This window comes from Papilio xuthus, unplaced genomic scaffold, assembly GCF_000836235.2.
Source record: "Papilio xuthus unplaced genomic scaffold, Pxut_1.1 DF828780.1, whole genome shotgun sequence".
NCBI classification, from domain to species: Eukaryota; Metazoa; Arthropoda; class Insecta; order Lepidoptera; family Papilionidae; genus Papilio; species Papilio xuthus.
Window position 1 is genome coordinate 5,391,263 of NW_013529869.1, and position 21,659 is coordinate 5,412,921.

The 21,659-nt window shown below is 40.2% G+C and overlaps 2 protein-coding genes across 4 annotated transcripts; both read left to right on the forward strand.

Moving 5' to 3' along the window:
* The first annotated feature begins 1,804 nt into the window (after window positions 1-1,804).
* On the forward strand, window positions 1,805-3,164 carry LOC106128368 (uncharacterized). Of its 2 annotated transcripts, NM_001312809.1 has the most exon segments (3): window positions 1,805-1,986; window positions 2,202-2,393; window positions 2,569-3,164. In NM_001312809.1, coding segments are annotated over 2 exon segments (294 nt in total). In that variant the 5' UTR covers window positions 1,805-1,986; window positions 2,202-2,243; the 3' UTR covers window positions 2,713-3,164.
* Window positions 3,165-9,852: 6,688 nt separating this feature from the next.
* Window positions 9,853-20,185, forward strand: LOC106128507 (mucin-5AC). Of its 2 annotated transcripts, none has more exons than XM_013326928.1 (11): window positions 9,853-9,934; window positions 15,172-15,231; window positions 15,439-15,660; window positions 15,775-15,861; window positions 16,045-16,278; window positions 16,475-16,681; window positions 16,805-17,609; window positions 17,682-18,112; window positions 18,189-18,308; window positions 18,503-18,697; window positions 18,766-20,185. In XM_013326928.1, the coding sequence occupies exons 1-11, from the start codon at window positions 9,883-9,885 to the stop codon at window positions 19,770-19,772; spliced, it is 3,420 nt and encodes a 1,139-aa protein (XP_013182382.1). In that variant the 5' UTR covers window positions 9,853-9,882; the 3' UTR covers window positions 19,773-20,185. The 2 variants fall into 2 exon arrangements, with proteins under 2 accessions (XP_013182382.1, XP_013182383.1); XM_013326929.1 differs by lacking the exon at window positions 9,853-9,934 and adding an exon at window positions 13,479-14,805.
* Window positions 20,186-21,659: the final 1,474 nt, after the last annotated feature.

A 21,659-nucleotide genomic window follows, 5' to 3' on the forward strand; every position in this document is an offset into this window, starting at 1 on the left:
CACATCGGCCGCTGCTCGCCCTGCACCAGCAGCAAGCAATGCTTTGTAAGACGCGAGCCGCCTGCCGAACAGATTAGAACCGGCTTATTCATAGAACTTTAAATAAGGCTTACAGAATACTTTGCTCCTCAGTAACCCAAAAGGAAACATTTTATTCCATTACTTTGGACTATAATATGTTGTGCACAAACTAAATGTTATTAACATTATGTATTTACATGACCCGTTGCAGTTGCGTATTGTGTTATTTGTTTTACATAGACATTTTATTTCTTCCTTAGCATTTTTCAATTAATTCCAATATAAATGTTTATTCAAATCCATAAAAGCCGGCTACGAATCAGTTCCAGAGCAAACATTTGAACTGGCTCTGCGGCGACGTGTACATACAAATTCACAAACAGAGACCGGTTACATTAGCATATACATCTTTCTATCAATTACAATTATTATAATAAAGACATCTTCCTGAACAGAGTTGTCTTGAGAAAATACATGTTATATAGTTTTGTGAGATAAAAAAAGCTAAAGCTTTTAATGGTAAGAATTTTGTATCGATATAAAATTCGTTTTAACTAGCAGGATGCTGTATTTGTTAAACACCATTTGTATCAATCGTTGTAAATAACTATTCGTAAGCTCCTTCTTTCTGTTCAAAGATCAACAATGTACAAGCAGCGGCAGAAATATATTGTCGGAAATCGAAAATGTGTGTGTGATATTAAAATGGCACCTAACATTTGTGTCGGTAACTCGACATTCACGAATGTAGAGTTCATATTGCACAAAGATAAATAATTAAACAGGCTTACGGTAGACTTATGATGATATCTAACGCACTAGTGGAGGAAGGTCTGCACTGTGCTACTCTACGCCCCGCCAACAACGACCTCTGTTCTGCTGCCCACCTAACCTATCACCCCGCAACATACACACACATACACACACGCTTATGTAGACATCACTCTCTACATACTATGATGCAGATTTGCTTTCAGATGTTCAACCTGTCATTTGGCCAGTTAGCGTCTCTCCTTACAGATTTCATTGCTGCAAGGTCACGATAAAGTCGTATATTATATTTATTTTGCTTCAGTATGAAGAGTATGCATATGTGCACATGAAGTGTGTATGTGCGAGAAATGACAAAATGTCGTAACATTTATTTGTAAATCATCAAAAGCAAGTAAATGAACGCTGGAGTAGTTTGTACGCGGCATGGACAGATGTAGAAATGCAATGTTATTTTGGCACGACTTACCTTTGTGTACTGCATTCGTTTAGTCCTTTTCAATGTTGGGCCACAAAACGCGCTGGTTTATAAACGCAAATTAGAATGTGATTATCACGTAACTACGATTATTCTTACATTTTAAGAGTTTCTCTTTAAGATGTTGATTTGCAATTTCAATTGCATTAGGTATAAGTTTTAATGTAAACACAGAGAAGACAGAGGCCGGCTTTAGTAGCATGTGAAGAGAAACGAGTCCTAGACATTAACGTATTGCTGAGCGGTGTGAATGTGTTAATGCTAAAAAAAGAAAAAAAAACGCTTTTTATTAGAGATATTACATTAGCGGATAAGATGAGACGCTTTCGTAGCCCCGGCTGATGGTGAGGAAGGTTGCGCAGGCGCAGGCGCAGGCGCTGGCGCGGGCGCGGTGAAAGTGGCGCGGGGGAGGTGTGCGGCGGGTGCGCGGGGCGGGCGGGGCGTGGGGCGGCTATATGAGCGGGCGGGCGCCGCGCGCGCCGCACTCCGCAGCCTGCAGGTGAGCTCCCACATAGCCTTCACCAGACTCAACACCAGCCTTTTTGTTCTACTATAAATATTCAATAAGAAAGTGTCAATTCGTGCTCACGTTATGGGGAAGGCTCTAATTTAATCGTTCAAAGTGAAAAATTCTGTGTCAATAGTAAAAGTGGTACCGGACCTGACGGGCCGAGGGTCGACTTTCGCGCGCGGTGTGAAGCCGCCGCTGTGTTTATGTAACTTGTTTATTGAATTAGTGAAGTCGAGCTTCTTCTTTCTACAACTAATATAATAGAACTGATGTGATTTAACATCTAACACAATCTATTCCAACAAGATATTGTTTTAGAGTTTGCCTTGTAGCAGGAGGAGGAGGAGGAGGAGGAGGAGGAGCGTAGCATTGTCTATTCTATTTTCACGATAGCTAAAAGTAACAAAACATATGTTTCAGAAGCGCGTATTTGTAATAAAAACACAAACAAACAAAGTGAAGATGAGGTTCGCCGTGTGGTCTCTGATGGCGCTGGCGTTGGTGGCGGCGGCGTGGGCCGCGCCGCAGCGGGAGGGCGCCGCCTTCACCAAGGAGGCCATCAAGCAGGCACAGAACACATTCCTCATACCCAAAGACGCCGAAATACAAAAGGTAACGTATTTCAACCACATTATTAGTGCAAATACATAAAAGATGTGTTCAAGGAGACATGATTTTAAAGGCATTAAAAAATAACAAATATTTTAATTTGGAGTCCTCTTGTAACGAGAATCTTATAACAACTTACATGGTCAAATTCTTCTCATTATTGTAAAATTAACAACAGGTGCAGGAGGGCATCGAGTTGGCGGCGTACGAGTCGATCCCCGGCAACCAGAAGATCGACCTGCGGCTGATCCTGGGTGACCAGGTGCCCGAGGAGGTGATCAACAACCTGCAGAGTCAGGTGGACCAGGTCGGCCGTCACTAGGCCGCCCTCAACACGCCCTCACTGTAACAAACAACATTACATTACTTGGACACCAGTAAATTTAGAAGGCGATATTATAATTACAAAATTGTGTCAGTATAAAACAGGCCCGTATAAAATCTTTGCCACTACCGAGATATGACAAAGAAACTACTACACAAGTCACCTGTGAAAAAATATTTATTTATCAAATATTCGCTGGGACAAAAAAATTAAAAGGAAGAATGTTGCAACACAGCAGAAGGTTATCTGTATTCCAGAACGTTCTAGAAGTTTCCAGGTTTACTGGTGTCCAGGGGAGGCGAGGCGGTGCTGTCCGCAGATGTTGACTTATTTTTAATTTATTGGTTACGCAAGTACAAGACAGTGATTGTGATAAAATACCATCTCTTTTGTATGTTTGTAAATAAAAAAAATATTGTTAGTAATAAAGTGGAGATTTAAGTCCCAAATATGCCTTTTCCTTTCTTTAAAATTAACTTTAACGTTAAATGTAAAATTAAGTAAATACATTCTAACACAAAATGCCCGTCAAAACCACAAAAAAAAAGTTCAGGATCACATTCGGTACAATATGTCAGACATTCGAATCAATAAAAGAAATGCAGACGAAATGTTTATGCGACCAATGCGGTCAGTGACTCCTAATCTAGGCTCGATTAATATTGATGGACGCAATCGCCTTGAAACGTACCAAAGTTGGCACAAAAGTCTGACCAAATACACAAGTCTCAAACGTATGCTAATTAATAGATATAATAAAACAAGTTTGACCCGTATGTACATATGTGCTGCGATACTAACTAATAACGGGCGGTGCGGTGCGGGAGGGGCACATTGGAGAGGGGGGGGGGGAGCGGTCGTCGTTCCCTGGTACGATGATGATTGCTTACTTGATGACCTTAGAAACATCTTTAAAAACTTTTTATGCCTTCTAACATTTCTTACATATTTTTAAGAACTATTGACATTGTTGCCAATTAAAGTTTTATGACAATGTGTATGTACATTTTATTTCTCAGAATATTTATTCTTTCGTGGAGCATCGAATTCGTCGGTCCGGTTAAGCTTTGAAGAAGTATCTCCATTTTTTTAGTTTATCGTTGTGTAAAGCGTACCGGTTTCGACGTACTATAATATTTTTGACATAATTACATGTTTTTCTCACTTACTATTATTATTACTTGCGATTACGAAAAAGAATCGAAGATTAAATGTGAAGCAAAACAATTACTCTTCAACATTCAGAGTTTAGAAATGGATGTAATTAGAGGAAACTGAGCCGTTAGTTGCGCAACATGTTGTCTTTACAAAAGTCAGTGCGGCACGCAATGCTGCTGCTGAGGAGAGCGTCTGCGCCGACCTGCGACTGGCGATGGTGCACTTTGTGCATTGCGCAATGCTCGCTTATTGTTGCTCACACTTTAATGATGTTGTTACTGTCATATCTCATATACTGAATCATTTTATTCTTGGTGGATTACATTATTTTGTTTATAGATACCTACGTCAATGGTATGTCATCTGATATAGTGGAAGCGGCGAGGTTGTGTTGCGAGCATTGCTATTGCTACACCGCTGCCGTTGCGGTTAATTTAATTGATCCTCGAATACTACATATGTAGAAACGCATTATAATATTCAAATTATGACATAACCAATGATGCCAATTCGTGACACACTTCCACAGACAGATGGACGCGACTCGTTACGATGCCGGATGGCATAAACACTCGAATAATTATTTCATTATCGGCCTTCACCTGTGCCTTTGTAGTCGTTGCTTCTTTATTGTGCCGACCTCGACTACGGGAGCTCAATTTCACAATCGAATCCCCCAATTGTTTTTGTAACAAGGTATCGGGGATGCTCAAGCTTGACGTGCCTTTTAAATTTTAAAGTAATAACACAACGTGTGTGCAAACAACTTGACACACACAATAACGATTTTAAAATATCCAGCGATAGTGTGCGTCAGCATTTTTCATGTTCGCTGTGAAATGGCTGGCACTGCCACATGATGCCGGCGGGCGCTGCTCTTGTCTGTGTTCTGTGCTCTGTGCTCTGTGCACTCAAACGACGCGATCGCAATACATAGACGAGCTAGATACTATTATACTTATATGAATATCGAGTTGTTAAAGGGGGATACATCAATAGGGCCTAGTGTCTTTGATGTTACTGTAAAAAATGTACCGTACTCTTGTGTTACACAACGAGCGAAACCCGCTACGACTTAGGGTCCTTCAAGAAGCGAACGTTTCTCAAAGGTCGACACCGTTTCTGTGGTTCCTCTGATCTTGCAGATGAACATGGGCGTCGATGAACACCTAGGTGTTCCTGCTGCCGTTCCGTTTGCCTCCTCCTCTTATATAAAAAAACAATGAATCGCGTATACATCAAAGCATAACATCGCTGCCCGCCCGGGGCGGAGCGGGGCGCAGCGAGGCGTCAGTAGCAATTGCGAAACGCAGCGTAGTGAGTTGCGCCAGTGGAGTCGACAATGGTGGCGTATGATGTGTGTCCGGGACGCGAGGAAAGCGCCTACAACAAAACTCGTGACAATAACAACATCACATACCTAGTCGTTTAACCATTTCGGAATGATGGCATTTCGGAATCTACAAGACAAATCGTCGAGACGAGAATGAAGTTGTGTCGTTTCATTGTGTAGTTCCCATGCACACCTTTCAGCGCTATGTCACCACAATATTACATTCTCACGCGATTTGCAAATTTTTAACTTAATCTTAACCTTTTTAACTTAATCTTTTCCTTTTTAACCTTTTCTTAATCTTTTTAACTTAACCTGGATGTTGATCAAATATTATTTGCAAGATTGAAGATGACAAGCATCGGGCCACAGAAACCTAATAAAAGCATGAAATAAATATTTATTAACTATTATAATAAAATTATATGATTCTACCAAGTTTTGTCGAAGTGATACGGAGTTTTTATTATCCTTTTACATTTCCCATCAAAACTTTCTTCAAATGTTAAAACTAACATCAGCACGCCGCACACGGACACGCGGCGGTACACAACGGTACGCGCGCTGCGAGCGAAATCACTTCGCTTAGTTATAAGTGCTTGTTCTCGTTGACGAGAATTCTAACAAACATATAATACATAAGTTGCGAGTGTTTACGTCGAACTAGATCGGAGCGCGCGATTTATTCGCAACGTCAGGTAAGTTGTTTAAACTAAAACATCGCGCAAACGCCTTGCGGCAAATGTGAGCACGCGCCTGCGATTGCGCCTGCGCACGCCACCGCAACAGCGCGTTCAATCTGAATGTATATTTAGTAGTAAGTAGAAGACTCATTAAGTTGATATTTTTTGGGTTTCTCTGGACATTTGAGATATCGAGATTCTATTGTCTACTGAATTGATGCAAATTATATTTAACTTTAAGCCTTCGCAAAAACTGCTCGTCGAATCGGCGATTGTATGTTTTCACATTGCTATTTTTAAATGAAAGGTATTTTAGCTCGAGCAGAATGTACAAAGCAACATATGTAATATTGATTAATATTACTGATTGTAAAGCTATGTGATTGTGATGGAAATAGGCAAATACCATGGCCTTATTCTCTTAAAGTTTAATTTTTTTATGTATAGGTATTTCCAGTTACTGTACAAAGATAGTTCAAAGCGTTCAAAAAATGCAGGATCCATGTTGTTGGAGCGCAGTGAGCCATGAAGCGGGAGATGAGCCGCATTCGTATCTCGTTGAATTGCTTGTAGACTACGCAATAAAATGTTAACAGAGTGCTTTTTGCGATTTAATTTTATAATAAACGAGGCGGGCGGATGCTTGTGGAGTACTCACGGGCGCGGAGGGTCGGGGTGGTGCATCTCACGCCAGCTAATTAAAGCAAAAACCTCCCTGTAATTGAGGCTCGCGCGGCTCGTGAAGACGTGAGGGCCTGCGTCAAGGAGGTAAACGGTCATTAGCGGGATTTGTCGCAGCCCGTCGCCGTCGTACAATGTTGTGATCTAAGGCGCGGCTCAAGACTTCCATAATTATATACTGCGGGAATTGTGCTCGCTAAATGTTTAAGACGCGACTCTGCTATTTGTTAAATTGTTTAATTGAATGTGTTTTTCCGTGTTGTGTTTTTCAACCATTTGATGTAAACCTAATAAACTTTAAGCGCTTAACTTATGTACATACGTAAGTTGTGTGCACAACATTGCACACATGTTTAGCAAATAATTAAACATCTTTTATTTCATAATCGTTTTGAAAATATCCGGCGTACTATGAAGTATCTTTCCACCTCTATAGTATAGAAAGTTGCGTCACAACCACAACGCACCTACATATATGTAGCAAGGAAACAGTAAGCAATGGTTTGGCAAAAAAAGATCGGCGGAAGTGGAGGGAAGATTAAGCTTTTGTTTCTCCTCTCTCTCTGTACTTCCTTCGGAAGAAATGTTAAAGCACAATACAAGCAGCGCCCCTGCCGGCGCGCTGATGCAACCGGTCGCCCCTAGCGCGCGGCCCGTATCCACCGATAAAAGCACTTTCTCCCTGCAACTGCAAATGTTTCTATTATTTTATTTGCCCTACAATCTATGTATGTATTTCTAAATTCATTTGGTATTATCCTGTTGTGCAATTGGATATTCACATGTGTTTTTTACATCTTAATACCAAAGCGATTCTTGCCACGATTAGTCTCATTGAGTTCGCGATATATAAGCCCGTGACCACGCCCAACAAAGCTAGTGGTGGCAAAAATCTCATCTCTAACGGATTTTAGGTTTGTTCTATTATTTAGAGTATTGTTTGTTATGAGAATCATGTAAAGATAATTGTAACCATCATGTACTTAATTGTTATTATGTTACCTGTTTTAGTACATTTTATATTTAAGACATAGCTAAGTACGTTGTCAGGCTCGTGGAGGAGCGCAGGGCGCAGCGCGAACGGCCTGGGAACGCTCGTTTTTTTTGCACGCGTAGAGCGGCGCGGCTTGAGCTGAGAACCTACCTCATTTTTGAGTTATTTATTAAACTAAACCACTTGCCTACATAACGACGAATATTACTAATTACAACTTCATACAAACAATTTAATTTAGCGGTTTCACTAAAATCGCCGCCATTAAACGTTTGAACCTGCTGCGCTTGCGTGAGTGACTCCAAAGTTTCTCCTACCTTCTTGTTAAATCGAAGACTCAATTAGTCAAGATTTGCCTTTTGCTTAACATTTGCGATATCGTCATTCTACTGTAGTTAAATAAAATAGCCTACAACGACAAGAAAATGTAAAGACACACAAAATGTCAAAAACAATGTAAAAAATAAATTAGGAAATAAAAATGATACTGTGGCATTTGTTCACTTCACTACCCCTTGCACCGCGGTGCGCGGCGAGCGCTCACGTTGCTTTCCTGGAAGCGAGCTAATTACCAACACATATTTAATACTCGCGACAACGAGGCGACTTCCTGCGCCGCCCAGCACCGTACTCCTAGCACCCAGCGCCTAGCACCCTGCATTCGCTCCGTGCGCCTGCGGTTACATTGTTGCAGTTTGTCGCGCTGCGGGGCGGCGTACGATTGTTCGCGTCCAGCGGACACAAAAACTGCCAGCCTCCTTCCGTGTGACAGCCGCCGTCGACCCATACGAAACGAGTTTGCCAGGACAAGCGTTATGGCGCATTGTTTTCATTAATAACACAATTGATTTATGTGCATATATCTTTTTGTTTCAGTTTACCTGCATATCTTATGTTCGATTTTTATTCACAGTATATTGTAAGGGTTCGAGACAGAATTTTTTGTTCCATTATCTATTTAAAACGAATAAGAGCTGGAACAAAATTTATGTACTTATACTTACTGAAAGACTTCGTTTACCATGACTAATATATGCGTTGCAACTCTCCAGACCAGCTTTGGATAAGGTCAATTTTTTTTATAAAATACCTCATATATATATGTATGCTCCGTGTAGCGATATAATATGATCATCGAAATATGACACCGATGAGGCAGACCACAGCACGCGGTCTCACCCACGACTTAACTTTTTTTTTACACTCGAGACGGCCGAGGTGTCATCGCGGTTTGCTGCGCGATCTCAGAGTGCACATAAAAGTTACATAGATAGGAGACCACATAATGTTTGCGACATAATATCATTATCTGTAGGTAACTTCCTATTGGGATATCCCGAGTCGTGTCACTTCAGTCAAGTACAATGGAGTCTCGAGAGTTGAACAAAAGCCGCTCAAAGGCTGTCAAGTTGTAACGTGTACACAATAGAAGCAACATCTTAAGTTTTTTGAGTTGACCGTAATCGGTTGTTATCGCAGTGATCGAGTGGCAAGGTCAACGACCCCGGGTCAGACGCACACCGGCAAGGCGCTATCGCATCGGTTTGATCCTTATCCCGGCCTAGCCGAGCGCAGCGGTGACCGTTCCTTCTTGGAACCTAAGATGATCGAATCGCTGTAAAAAAGTTAATTTTGCCAGCCGCAGACAGATCCAGTTAGCTTTTAAAAGTAAATAAACTTAATGTTTTAATACGATTAAGAAAGAAATAAGTGAAATAGGGTTGTTTTTAATAAAGGAACATAAAATAATTGCTTCAATTTTTTTGAATGTAGTCGCATTTGGACGTTACGTCATGCACTCGTTAAAGTAAATATTCCTATTTTTTAACAATTACATAATTCTGGGGCAGAGTTTGCAGTGGAGCCTGCACGGTTGTTGCTGGCCACCTTGGCCGCTGTCCAGTAACTGGTCTCCGCTGGCTGTATCGTGTGTCGGCTCTAGGTATCGGCTACAGAAGCAAAATAATCACAATGACAATCGAAAACGCTCTCGTACTTTTATTTTTCCTGTAAACGCCTAGATTCACTGAATTTGCGATATTAAATATTTATACGTTTATCATAAATCAAGTAACGATATGTTTCACTATGTCCTAGTCACCCCTAACTTAGCGTAGGCTCCGAGCTCCTCAGTGGGCAAGTATAGTGAGTTGATGAAGAAGTGACAAAATATCATGGCAATTACAGTAATTACAGGCTATAGTATAATTATGAAAAGGGCGGGCTTGGGCCTCTTTCCGGTGCGACTGGGCACTGGGCACTGGGCGGCGGCGCCTGGCGGCAGTAGAGCGGCCGGCGCGGTCGGCAACGCACGCATCATGCTAGCTCCCGCCCTGATCGTCCTCGCGCTGCTCGCGTGCGCCTCCGCAGGTCCTTTGTCCATGCAAATACGCGGTCGACGACCCCAGTGATATATGTTAAGAACAAACGCGCCTCACACCGCCAATTTTTGATACTTATCGCCTTTCGGCGACTAAATACTATCCCGAAATTTTTTCGTGTTTTTATATATCTTAGCTTTTTATTGCTTATTCATACTTAGTACAGATGTTGGTAAGATTGCACCCAAATGTGAGTACATTTTTGAATCTCCTTAGATTATGAAGATGCTTTATCTGACATTTATTACCATTTGTGAATAATTTGAACAAATATTACAAAAGCAAAATGCAAAGAAAAGTAAATGAGAAAAATAAGATTTAAAATACAAACCATATTCATAATTGACTTATTGTTTCTTCTTATATATTGCTATTTTCAATAACATGTGTAATAAAATAATATAATGAATATCATAGTCATAGCATATTATTACTTTTGTTTTATATTTTGAAAATACGGTTAAATACGGTTTTATTGACTTACAATAATTTTGCCGGGTTATTTTTATAACTCTTTGCTAAAACATTTTATAATTACTTGTTAATAAAGCTCGCACTTACTACGCTAGTGCGTGGTCTTAGATTACAGCCTTACATTTAAGTCGAGGGTGTAATAACTTAATGCTTGCTAATTGCGGAGTGTCGGTGTCGGCTGAGAGCAGAGCAAGTGGCATTGTCGGCGTAGCGGCGCGGCTCGCCCGTACATAAGAGTTCAACGGGCGCGGCCCCAAGTATTATAAGTATATTTTATGTATTATATGTTTGCAAACATATTACATACATTTAAATATTTACCTTCTTGCTAATTCATTAATGTTTTAATTTCAGAATAATTCTATTGAGATAAAATAATAATAAGTCGTTTGCAAAGGTGACTCTGTTTATCATTTTGATTATTTGTTGATCAGGTGAAGAATGATAGCAATTTATTTAGGAGCTGTTTCGTGCATATATTTGGGCTTTCGTAAATCTGTCTGTATGGTATATGCTTATCTGTGCGTGAGTCTCGTGACTTCGCACTGTAGATGTGTGTCAGTGGGTCGCACAAAACAATACAATATAACTAGTCTAGTTACCATAACAAATAATGTTTCCATTTCCATTTGAAAACTTTTGCTTTGTTTTGGCGTGAGCTTTGTCGCCGGTCGCCTGTCATCGCACGCCCGTCTTCGTTCGTCGCCGTCGTGTGGACTTGCGTTGCTCTGCGCAAGCAATGCTCGCTCGTTGTTAATAGTTTGATTGCGATTAGACTTAATCTGTTCAATTCCTATAAATTAAAATACGACTTAAAAATGACGATTGGTCAAAATGATGTTACTTTTTTAGCCTTTTTAAGTGCAATAATAAGTCAATGTGTTTCGCGCGCAAATTTTAAATTAAATTAAACAAAATTCTGCAAATCTTGTAATTATATCTATTGCGTCATGAGCAAAGAAATTCTATATTAACTATGAACAATCCGGTGACACTAGCGAGTAGCGTCGATAATGTATGCAAACGCGGCGGTCCGCTAGCCGACCACTCCGCACTGCCACATTTGGACCTCTGATTGTCTAATTATTATTCCATAATAGCTCGTATCGGCATGATCTCAAAGTACAGTTCTATGTGTCTCAGGAGATCCATTTCAAATGGTTGATACTAGTGAATGAGTTGGAAGACAAACGTAACGTGTTTGTTTGTTCGACAAACTGGAATATTTAATGGCGATCGACGAGATGTGCCGTTGTCTGTGAGGCCGGTTCTGTGCGCGTACGGCCGCACCCGGCATCGGCCACCAGGCGCAAGGCACCCGGCAACAGGCATAGGGCACCCAGCACTCGGCACGCGTTGCGCATGCATGCGCATTTGGGGGCATATTTGCAAAGCACACAAGTTTTGTTTTAGAATGAAGCTACAAATATCTTTATACGGATATAAACGAATCACGCATGTTAATAATAATTATTCATAATTTATTATACAAAAACTCCACTAAGTTGTTACACGTAGTTATCGGAAAATTCATTACGATAAGATCGTGAGTAAATGTTTTAAAAGAATGGATATCATATTGTATTTAAATAAATGCATTAAAATAGTCATATTAGTATTTTCCACAAGTCCATCTATTTCATGACATCCGGTCAAACGGAAGCGCGCCCGCGCCGCGCCGGCGGGCTGGGAGCTGCGCCGTGGGAACATCATTGTCTGTTGTACGGTTATACTGGATCAGTGTTATTGTACCTTTCTTCATACAATAGAGTATTTATTGGTGTAGAATTCACAGGCGACCAGTTACATCTAAACACTGCATTAAAACATAATGAGTAAAATGTAAAAGAAAGTATGCAGTGCATTATACAGCCGTTGTGTGCAGAATTAAACATTCAGCCAGATACGTGGCGTGGCATACTGGCCACTAAGAACCTTTGCCTTTTTAACTATGAAAAAGGTTAGGTGAAAAAAGAAGAGAATCGCGCGGGAAATGTTAACAACCAAATGTAAATACGAATAGAATTAGTTGGAATTTTTAATGTAAATATGAAAACAGATTTTAACAACGTAATAAACGCATTTTAGCTGAATCGGTGCGGCTTAACATTCGTTGTTAACAAACAGGTTAAGAATTTTAGCAAATAAAGTAAGTAATGTTCATATAATATTCTGATAAAGTAGAAGTATTATTTTTTTATAAAAAAAAAGTATAATTTTATGTATATTAAGATTTATTTTTGCACATTGGCATCTATCTATTTTACCTTAACTCCTATAAGTAAGAGCCGGCTCCACTTACGAAGATAGACAAATATATATTTTTATATAGCATCTTTATGCTTAAATTGTTTGTTTTCTTGTTTACTCTGACGAGAGAGTTTTTGTATTCGTTTCAAATAATTTTGCTTTATGCCGGAGAAATCAATTTTAAAGAAAATCCGAAAATTTATGTAGGTTTATGGTTTACCTTAAGCACATTTGATATAAAATTGATTAAAATAGTTGTAGTTGTTTACGGCATTTTTTTTCTAATTTTCTAACGCCCGACTTTGTGATTTCTTGTAAAAAAAATTGCCTTAAGATTTTGTGCATGGGCAACAATACACGTGAACTATAAGAATGATTGAGTTCTGCGCGGCGGCGGCACATCAATGATCCATTGTCTTAACAATTAGACAGTGTAATCAGGTCGCAATTGGCGAGTGATGCCAAAAGAACCAGAACAAGAATAATACCGGTAGTTTTGTGTATTTGCCGTAAAATGGAAGCTTTCGCTTGTACTTCAAGTTGAATGCTTAATAATTACTTTAATGTACTTTCTCATGATTTAAAAAACGAACATTGAACTTCATATTCACTGAAGTGAAAAAACATGCACACCTCGCCGTGTGGCTACATTTAATTTTTTATTTTAATATTTTTAGGTAAATTGAGCTCTTTTTTTTCTATAGTCTAAAATTTTAAAAACTATGTAAATATGGAAATAAAAGGCTTATTATTATTATTATTATATTTTTAGGCGCACTTCGATAACAATGTATATATATTGTGTTTATTTGTTGTGGTGTCATAAACTACATCATCATTTTTGATAATTTATATCAGACATTGTTATTGAACGTGAATTCGGCTTGTTATTTATTATTAAAAGTATATATAATAACACATCAGCTGACAGACATATTGAATGAAAAAAAAACAAATGAGAAAAAATTTGATTAACAAAATCGATTCAAGGTCTAACATTTTATGTAAAAAAATCACTTTAATGAATAACTGAACTGACATACACATAATATAAATTGATTTTCGACCTTCATAATGTATTATGTATAATTAATGTAAAGCAAACTATTTAATTTAAAATGTATGTTCGTTGAATGTTGATTGAAACACTAAGAAAACATAATATATATGTTCTTGTTTATATATTGTTGATTATTTTATATCTATATCATTGCGGTGGGTTATTTACTTGTATAACGTGTAAGCTACTAGGTGTTCGCTAACAAATTTTTAAGTAATATATAAATAGTTATAATGTTACGTTTATATTATTTGTTCTTAATTTAATGTTGTCGTTACAATATTTTCTAAGCTATCTTGTTTGTTAGCCTGTTTACCCTGAAACCTTTTTAAAGTTTATCAACTTAGTAATCAAAATACAATAACATGTTGGCAAAATATGTTGTCATACAATGAAACCGACTGAGCCGTTTGACCAACGGCTCAGTCGGTTCATTAAATATTACACATTTGCCGATCTTAATAATTTCTTATTTGTACACGAACCAACGAAATCAACCTAAATATGTGAGTATGCAACCACATCTCGCGTGGACGTGTCGTAAATCTGCCAAACTTGGCGAAACCTCCTCGCCATTTGGTCCTTGTTTCCTGTCGGCATCTCGCAGTCGCATGCATCTGAGGAAACTAGAATATTGCAAAGTACCATTTAGATCCTAATGAAGGTAATTAAAGGAAGTACTGGAAAAGAAGTAAGTTTTAAAATCCAGAATTCATGGCATCAGGACTTTCATGAAATCCTATCTTTTTCTATCTCGCGAGATCTTCAGAATTGCGTTTTTGATTCTTTCACAGCGAATTAAAACTACATACCCGTTTAGTTGCCATCCAAGTTCACTGTAAAGTTAACCTTGCGTGTATTTTTAACTCAGACCTCTCTCAGAGCTGACCAATTTCGCAGAATCGGCAAAAGTAAAGTTCCCGAGGCGTTCACAATGTTGAGCCATTAATTTTTATTTGTTTCTCTCTCGCCATGTGACCCCGCTTCCCCGATACCCCACCTGCCCCAGCTCCGGTGCGAGTGGAGCAGGAATGGCGCCGTGTGTCTGCCGCTCCACCGCCGTTTTTGTGCCACCGGTGCGTCCGAGCCGCGCTGAGCCGGTGTGCACTGTTACCACCGCGCTTTACAGTCATCTAAATTTACTTTTATTCATCTTAATAGTAATTTAAATAATGCTACTAAAAGACAATTAAATCACAACGAAACATTTTTACAGCTTCGCTTGGACCATCCATGGATCGAATAGATAGTATTTGACAATAAAATGGACATAGATGATGTTGATGTGAATAGTTGTGTTCTCTTCATAATTGGTTAATCAAATTTGGCGGTGCGAGGTACAGAGTGTAGGGATAATTTACATAAGTACCTAGGTTTTTTATCACTTAAAGATCTATTATACTTGGATTATAATATATTGTAACTTAATTTTTTGATTACAGTTACGGGCAGAGGTGCTGCAGCTACACTTGCTGTGTACGGACAACAGAGCAGAACTCTAGGTAATATTTATAATATATCCGTGATTTTGCTGTAAAAGTTTATTTTCGTTTGCACAACTAAAATGCTCATATCACAGATATTAACGCGCAATAATCCAAGAAATATAACTAGTTGAATTGAAAATGGAATTGTGAAACGACCTTATCCATTTTGTTGATAATCCAAGCGTTCATATCAGTTTTAAATGAGTAAATGACGTTCGTCAGATGTAGTGAGGGCGGCGATGTGCCACTATGAGGGGCGTCACTACGCCGAGGGCGCGGTGGTACCGGTGCGCGCTCCCTGCCTGCGCTGCCGCTGCGGCCGCGGCGCGGTGTCCTGTCGCCGCCGCACCTGCGCTGCGCCCCGACCAACCTCCGAATCCTGCCAAAACGAAGGCGGCCGGGACCCCTGCTGCTCGCACATGTACTGCTCGGGTCATCATACAGGTACCATCAGGAGGACAAACAACACATATTGCCGATACATCAGCATATTGTCTTAACGTCAATGAGAAGTTATCTATAATTCACCCCTTGTAATGTTATGTTTTATGGTCGCAGATCTCACGGATATAGTGGAGAGTTTGCCCGACCCCATCACCAAGTACGAGGAAGTTTATCCTGAAGTGGTCAAGTCTCACACACACGGTAAGCTTTTGAACTAATATCTGAAAACACAACAATGCCATTAGTTTCTAATATGCATGAAATTTCGATACTATGCTGTTATATACATATATATGGTGGCAAGTATTAGAGAAGGCAAGTGTTCAAGGACTGCTCAGTTGAATAGCGAGGTTTGTGCGCTGAGGAGAGCGGTCCACGTTGCAGAGCACCCCGTGTGTGTGGAGGAGGGCACGAGGTACGCGGCGGGCTCGGCGATGAGCTCGGGGACGTCATGCGAGCAATGCTTCTGTCTGGGAGGAGCGCGGCGCTGCGTGCGGCCTCAGTGCCTGCGCCCGCCGCTCGGCTGCCGCGCCAACTCTGCGCCCGGCGTCTGCTGCCCGCAGCACTACCACTGTGACCACTCCACCACCAAACCTCCCATACAACACCACCTGCACGGTGAGCCACACCTTTACATATTTTTGTGCGTGCTAAAATTATTTCCACTGAGAATCATCAAGAATCGTAAAGAACAATCTTCCGCTTGTTACTCATTTTGTTTTGAGACGATTGTGTACGCACCGTCATCGTAATTATCATTAACATAAAATAATATTATAGCAACGATATTCAAATAGTCGATGGTCGATTCCAGATTGCCAGGTGGAGGGGCGGTGGGTGTTGGAGGGAGAGCGCGTGGCGTCTCCGGAGGGCGTGAGGTGCTCGCAGTGCTTCTGTCTGCGCGGAGCCGTGCGGTGTCAGGCGCTGGCCTGCGCGCCGCCGCTGCTGGGCTGCAGGCCGCTGCTGGAGGCGGGCCAGTGCTGCCCTCATCAGTACCAATGTGTCTTCCAACAACGACAAGGTTTCACCTCCGTTTCTTTATTAGTGTTTATTGTCGGCAGCGTATACTTTTATATGCAAAGACTTCAGTAATATGTTAAGTAAAATACTCTTTGTTATTAAAGTGTTCACCATGTTGTTTCAGGCTTGCCAGATTTTCACACTCAACCCATATCGGATAACACTTTGAGCTCATTTCAAAATAGAGATCGATCCTTCCGCAGCGCACCGCCGATGGCGCAATATAATGTGACGACCGCATTGTCCAGCACTGTAACGGATAAAACCACGACCTCGTTGATGGTTGATGAACACGATTCAACTGCGACGACCAAAGTTAAAAGAAAAACTAATGACTCATCCACACAAACAACGAGTAAAGCCACCGAGAGTCTGACTACGTCGACGGCAACCGCACAGACGACGACCAAAGCCGTCCTCAGCACGGACAGAACGACGTCGCTGGGTACGGAGACCTCGACACCCGAGGAGGACGCCATGGAGCAGCCCGAGAGCTCCGTCAAAATTATCATCAACGGGACGATTAACTGTACGGCCGAATTATCTACAACCACCATAACTATAAACTCGACCAGCGCCAACGAGACCGAAAAATTATATTCGAATATAGAAAACATCCAACCGCGAATACCTAACATAGCGCAAAGCATCGAATCTCACACATACAACCCGAACGATATCATCACTGACAGAAATTACAACGAGGACTTTGATGAAAATGAGTCTTACATCATAAACGTCACCAGTTCTCTGATCAGCTCGTTACGCACCAACAGCACCCTCAGCAGCCCCGCGCCCGCACACAACAAGGTGACCGATGCGGCGCCACCTGACTCTGCTGCTTCTCAAAACAACTCCAAGAAAACTAAGGACGAGTATGACTATTACTACAAGAAGCCGACGTTACCTCCTTCGTTACCTAATTTAAAGTATTATATTTTTCATATTTGTTTGATTCTTGTGTACGCACTGACATTGTAATCATTTATTCCTATTTTTAGGATCATTCCTTTCGTTGCAGCGGACGCCGTCGTGGACGATGACACGACGTCGAAGAAAAGTCACGCGTATCCCGTCCTCCTTGACGGACACGACAAATATCCCGTGTACTATCCGAGCGGGGAGGGGAAGGACGTTCCGTTCGCGACGAGGCGGGAGGACTCGTATAATCCCACACAGTTTCCCATATTTTTATCAAAAAAGATAGAATCGGCGCAGTACCCGCTGTCTGCACACGAGGTACATCTCACGAACGAGTACCCCAGTAATGGAGACATAATAACATCAGTGCAGGAGTACAGCGTCACCACCGCACTCGGCAACGACTTGCCGCACGCGAACAGACCCACCACCAAACTGCCCGGACACAACAACAAGTTTGATCTGGATACTCCCGTCGTCAATTTGTTCTCCCCTCCGGTGGAAACTGAAGGTGCCGTAAAATACATATCAATGCGCGAATTTCATTTTCAAAATGTATTCCTAAACTTTGCAATTAAATGTTTTAGGAGGATTCGTTCCAAAGGATCCCCACATCATCGATGACTTTTATGCCTTGTACACCACCAGCCCGCCCCCCTCCATTGTGCCGCATTTAACTACTTCCATGCAACTTGATACTTCCAAGGGTAAATGCTTTATTTTTATGTAACAGAACACAGCCACTTATATTGAGAAACTTTTTGATCTGATGAGTCACAGTAATAAAGATGACTTTTCTTAGTTAATAAGCTACTAAAAATTAATATGTACCGCATACTAATTAACAAAGGCTTACAATTAGCTCCAGCACGATTTAACAACTGACATGTACGTCTTTTAGAATGTGTGTCGGAAGATGGTCAGAGGATAGTAGAAGGAGAAGCGATCAGGTCAGCGTGCTCGGTGTGCACGTGCGCGTGGGGCGAGGTGCGGTGCGCGACGCGGCGCTGCACCGCCAGCCCGCCCGGCTGCAGCAGGCGCCCCGCCGCACACTCCGCCATAGATTTATGTTGCGGCGATCTTATTTGTAATTCAGGTACCCAAAAAGACATTCTCAAATGATAAATATTTTTTACAAAGTATCGATGTTATTTATTTTTCCAGGAAACAAGACCACACCGTCTCCACAATTTGTGTCGACAAGAAGTGTTCCTGTGACGCTACTATTAAACAAATCGCAAGAAATACCGACAAATAGTACTGATGCATTTACGGAGTTAAGTAAAGTAGACCATACTACGCCTCGATCTTATACACGGACGACAGCTTCACCTAAAATAACTACAATATCCTCAGCGGTGATAAACGAGGAGCAGTTGAAATCAGAAGTGACCAATGTTAATTTGGAACAAAGTTCCACAGAAAAGAACGAGCAAAGCGGCAAAGCCACAACAGTCGCAGAAGATTCCGAAAGGGACAGTGAAAATTCTCAGGAATATGATGACGACACCGATGATGATGATGGATTCTCATTGGGAAGCGTTTTAAAACTTTTGCTGAGTGAAAGTTACGCGACGACCACGGCTGCATCGGTGAAACAATCAACAGTGCCGGTTACACAAACAACAAATATTGTTACTAAAACAACGCAGGCGCCAACAACTACAACAACAACAACGAGAAGATCCTCCACACCGCTCGTTTCGATGACAAATCGTCCACAATACATGCCAGTAAAACATCAACAACCACAAAGTGCAATAAACCGTATCGACCATTTGATTCTGGGTGAATCGAGCGCTATTAAGAAGATGACTCCTCGTCCCGCCACGGTACCGTTTAAACCGATTCCGACCAGAAAGCCCGCGCCACCAAAAATATCCACCACCGACAAACCGATTATCACATCGAAACCGGTTCAAGTTACCAAAAAGACTGATTATGTTCAGTACACGTCCATTACACAAGAGAATGTCAGACCGTCCACTTCGAATCACTTGAGCGGTGGTCTGGGTCCAGGGTTCTTGAAACTTGCCGGATGCAACATCTACGGCAAAATGTATCGCGTCGAGAGAATAATAGCCGAGCTGTCGTCCTCGTGCCAGGAGTGCCGCTGCACGGAGCTGGGCGTCCAGTGCCGCCAGCTCGGCTGCTCCGACACCACGGGATGATCACCTGCACACATTCACCATGAACTGGTCGCTTATGTTTACTGGATTAGTTAGTTATTGTACAGAGTGCGATAGATTTAGTTAAGGCGTTGTCCGAAATCATTCAACATTTCAGATATCAGATACGTAGGAGCGTGTAAGTGCGACAGAAATGAATTATTGTTTATGTAATAGGCCACCGACAGCCGCTAGCGTTGATCTCAAACATAACTATATCATAGTATGTATAATACTTTATTCTATTTTGTTTGTATTTTGCACAAAATGAAATGATACGGCGGCGAATATTTATTTGGTAATCTCCGAAGCAAAGAGTTTAACAGATAAGAAGCTGACTTGCCAATGTGTTAGGTTAAATAAATACTAGCTTACTATATACGAGTACATACGTAACAATCAAAGAAATAAATTATCGGCAGTTAGTGTGTTGTTTTATTCAAACATTTTTTATTTAAATGAAAGAAGTTATATTTTATAATAATATTTTATTTGTATCCAGAATACAAAAATATTAAAAAATTGCACTTAGACGTATGATACGAGGAGTATAGCGGCCATTGTCTCTGCAACAATGACATTACAATCACAACCGGACACAAATTACTTTTTTTTATGGCCTCAATTCTAAATAGTATAACACAATCCATAATTATTCTACAAACTCAGTCTTTATAATGGTAACATGAGTATTTACTACTTACATTATTGTGAAAATATGTTTCATTGAAGAAATAGTAAATATTGGAAAAGAACGCAACATGATTCCTGACATAAATAAAACCCAACTGACAAGGGGATAATCTTTCACGCGTTTGTTAGTTTGTTTTTATGTAAGTTCCATTGTGACTGCCAAGAACCTAAGGATTTAACAAATTTTCATGAGGTTTATATCAAAAGGACATATAACATCAATGGACCTAGCACGAATAATTGTGACAATCACCAACGTATTGCCGTGGTCAATGATGTCAAAATTAGTATAACATTTTTGGTGTACTTTACGACCGATAGAGGCGCTGTACAAATTTTAATACACATTTTGTCGATGACGATTATCAAAAATATTCGTGCTAGGCCCACAGCACAAAACTCACGTAGAAAGTTCAAAATTTATAAAAATTTAGTTCGATCTCAAAGCCTGTATAAAAAGCAGCCGAGAGATGGCGCTATCTCAAATATTCCAGCCTGTCAGTCGAGTTTCTTGTTTTTTTTTTAATTAAGATATTATTATATTTTCTTGAAAGGACTTTATTTATAACAGATTAATTTACACTAAATTAATTCACAAAGATCTTATGTCCATTGAGTTATTATAATAGAAAACTTACACCGACTAGATCAAACAATATCTTTGGTGTCTGTTCAAATAAAACTATACTCTGGACCATAACTTTACTTAGGAATTTACTTAGAAACTTTACATTTCCTTTTTTTATATACTGTTTGTGAAAGAGTACCTTCGCATTAAGTTAAGCAGTTATACATTTAAAAGGAAAAAAACAATGAAAGCTAGATCCAAAGCTTTAAAAAGCAAAACGTTTTTAGCCAACAATTTAGCACCCAATTTTAATACAAATAATAATAAAGATTAACACTTAAATAATAATAAAAATTAGTTAACATTGTGAAATCTTATGTAACTAGACTTAGTTGAAAACATAATTTAGTTGACTTAGTTAATATGTTTTGATACAAAACAAAAACAAAACGATTTCATAGAAATCCTAATAATCATTTAAATATTAAGTAATTATTTGAAATGCACCTTTAAATGAGTTTGATACGTTGTCATGTGCTCGCTGAATATGTCAAAGCATTAAGCAAGAAATGAAATAATTCTTACACTAAAACAACGTGCTTTAGCTTTTTACTTTGCAAGCTAATAAG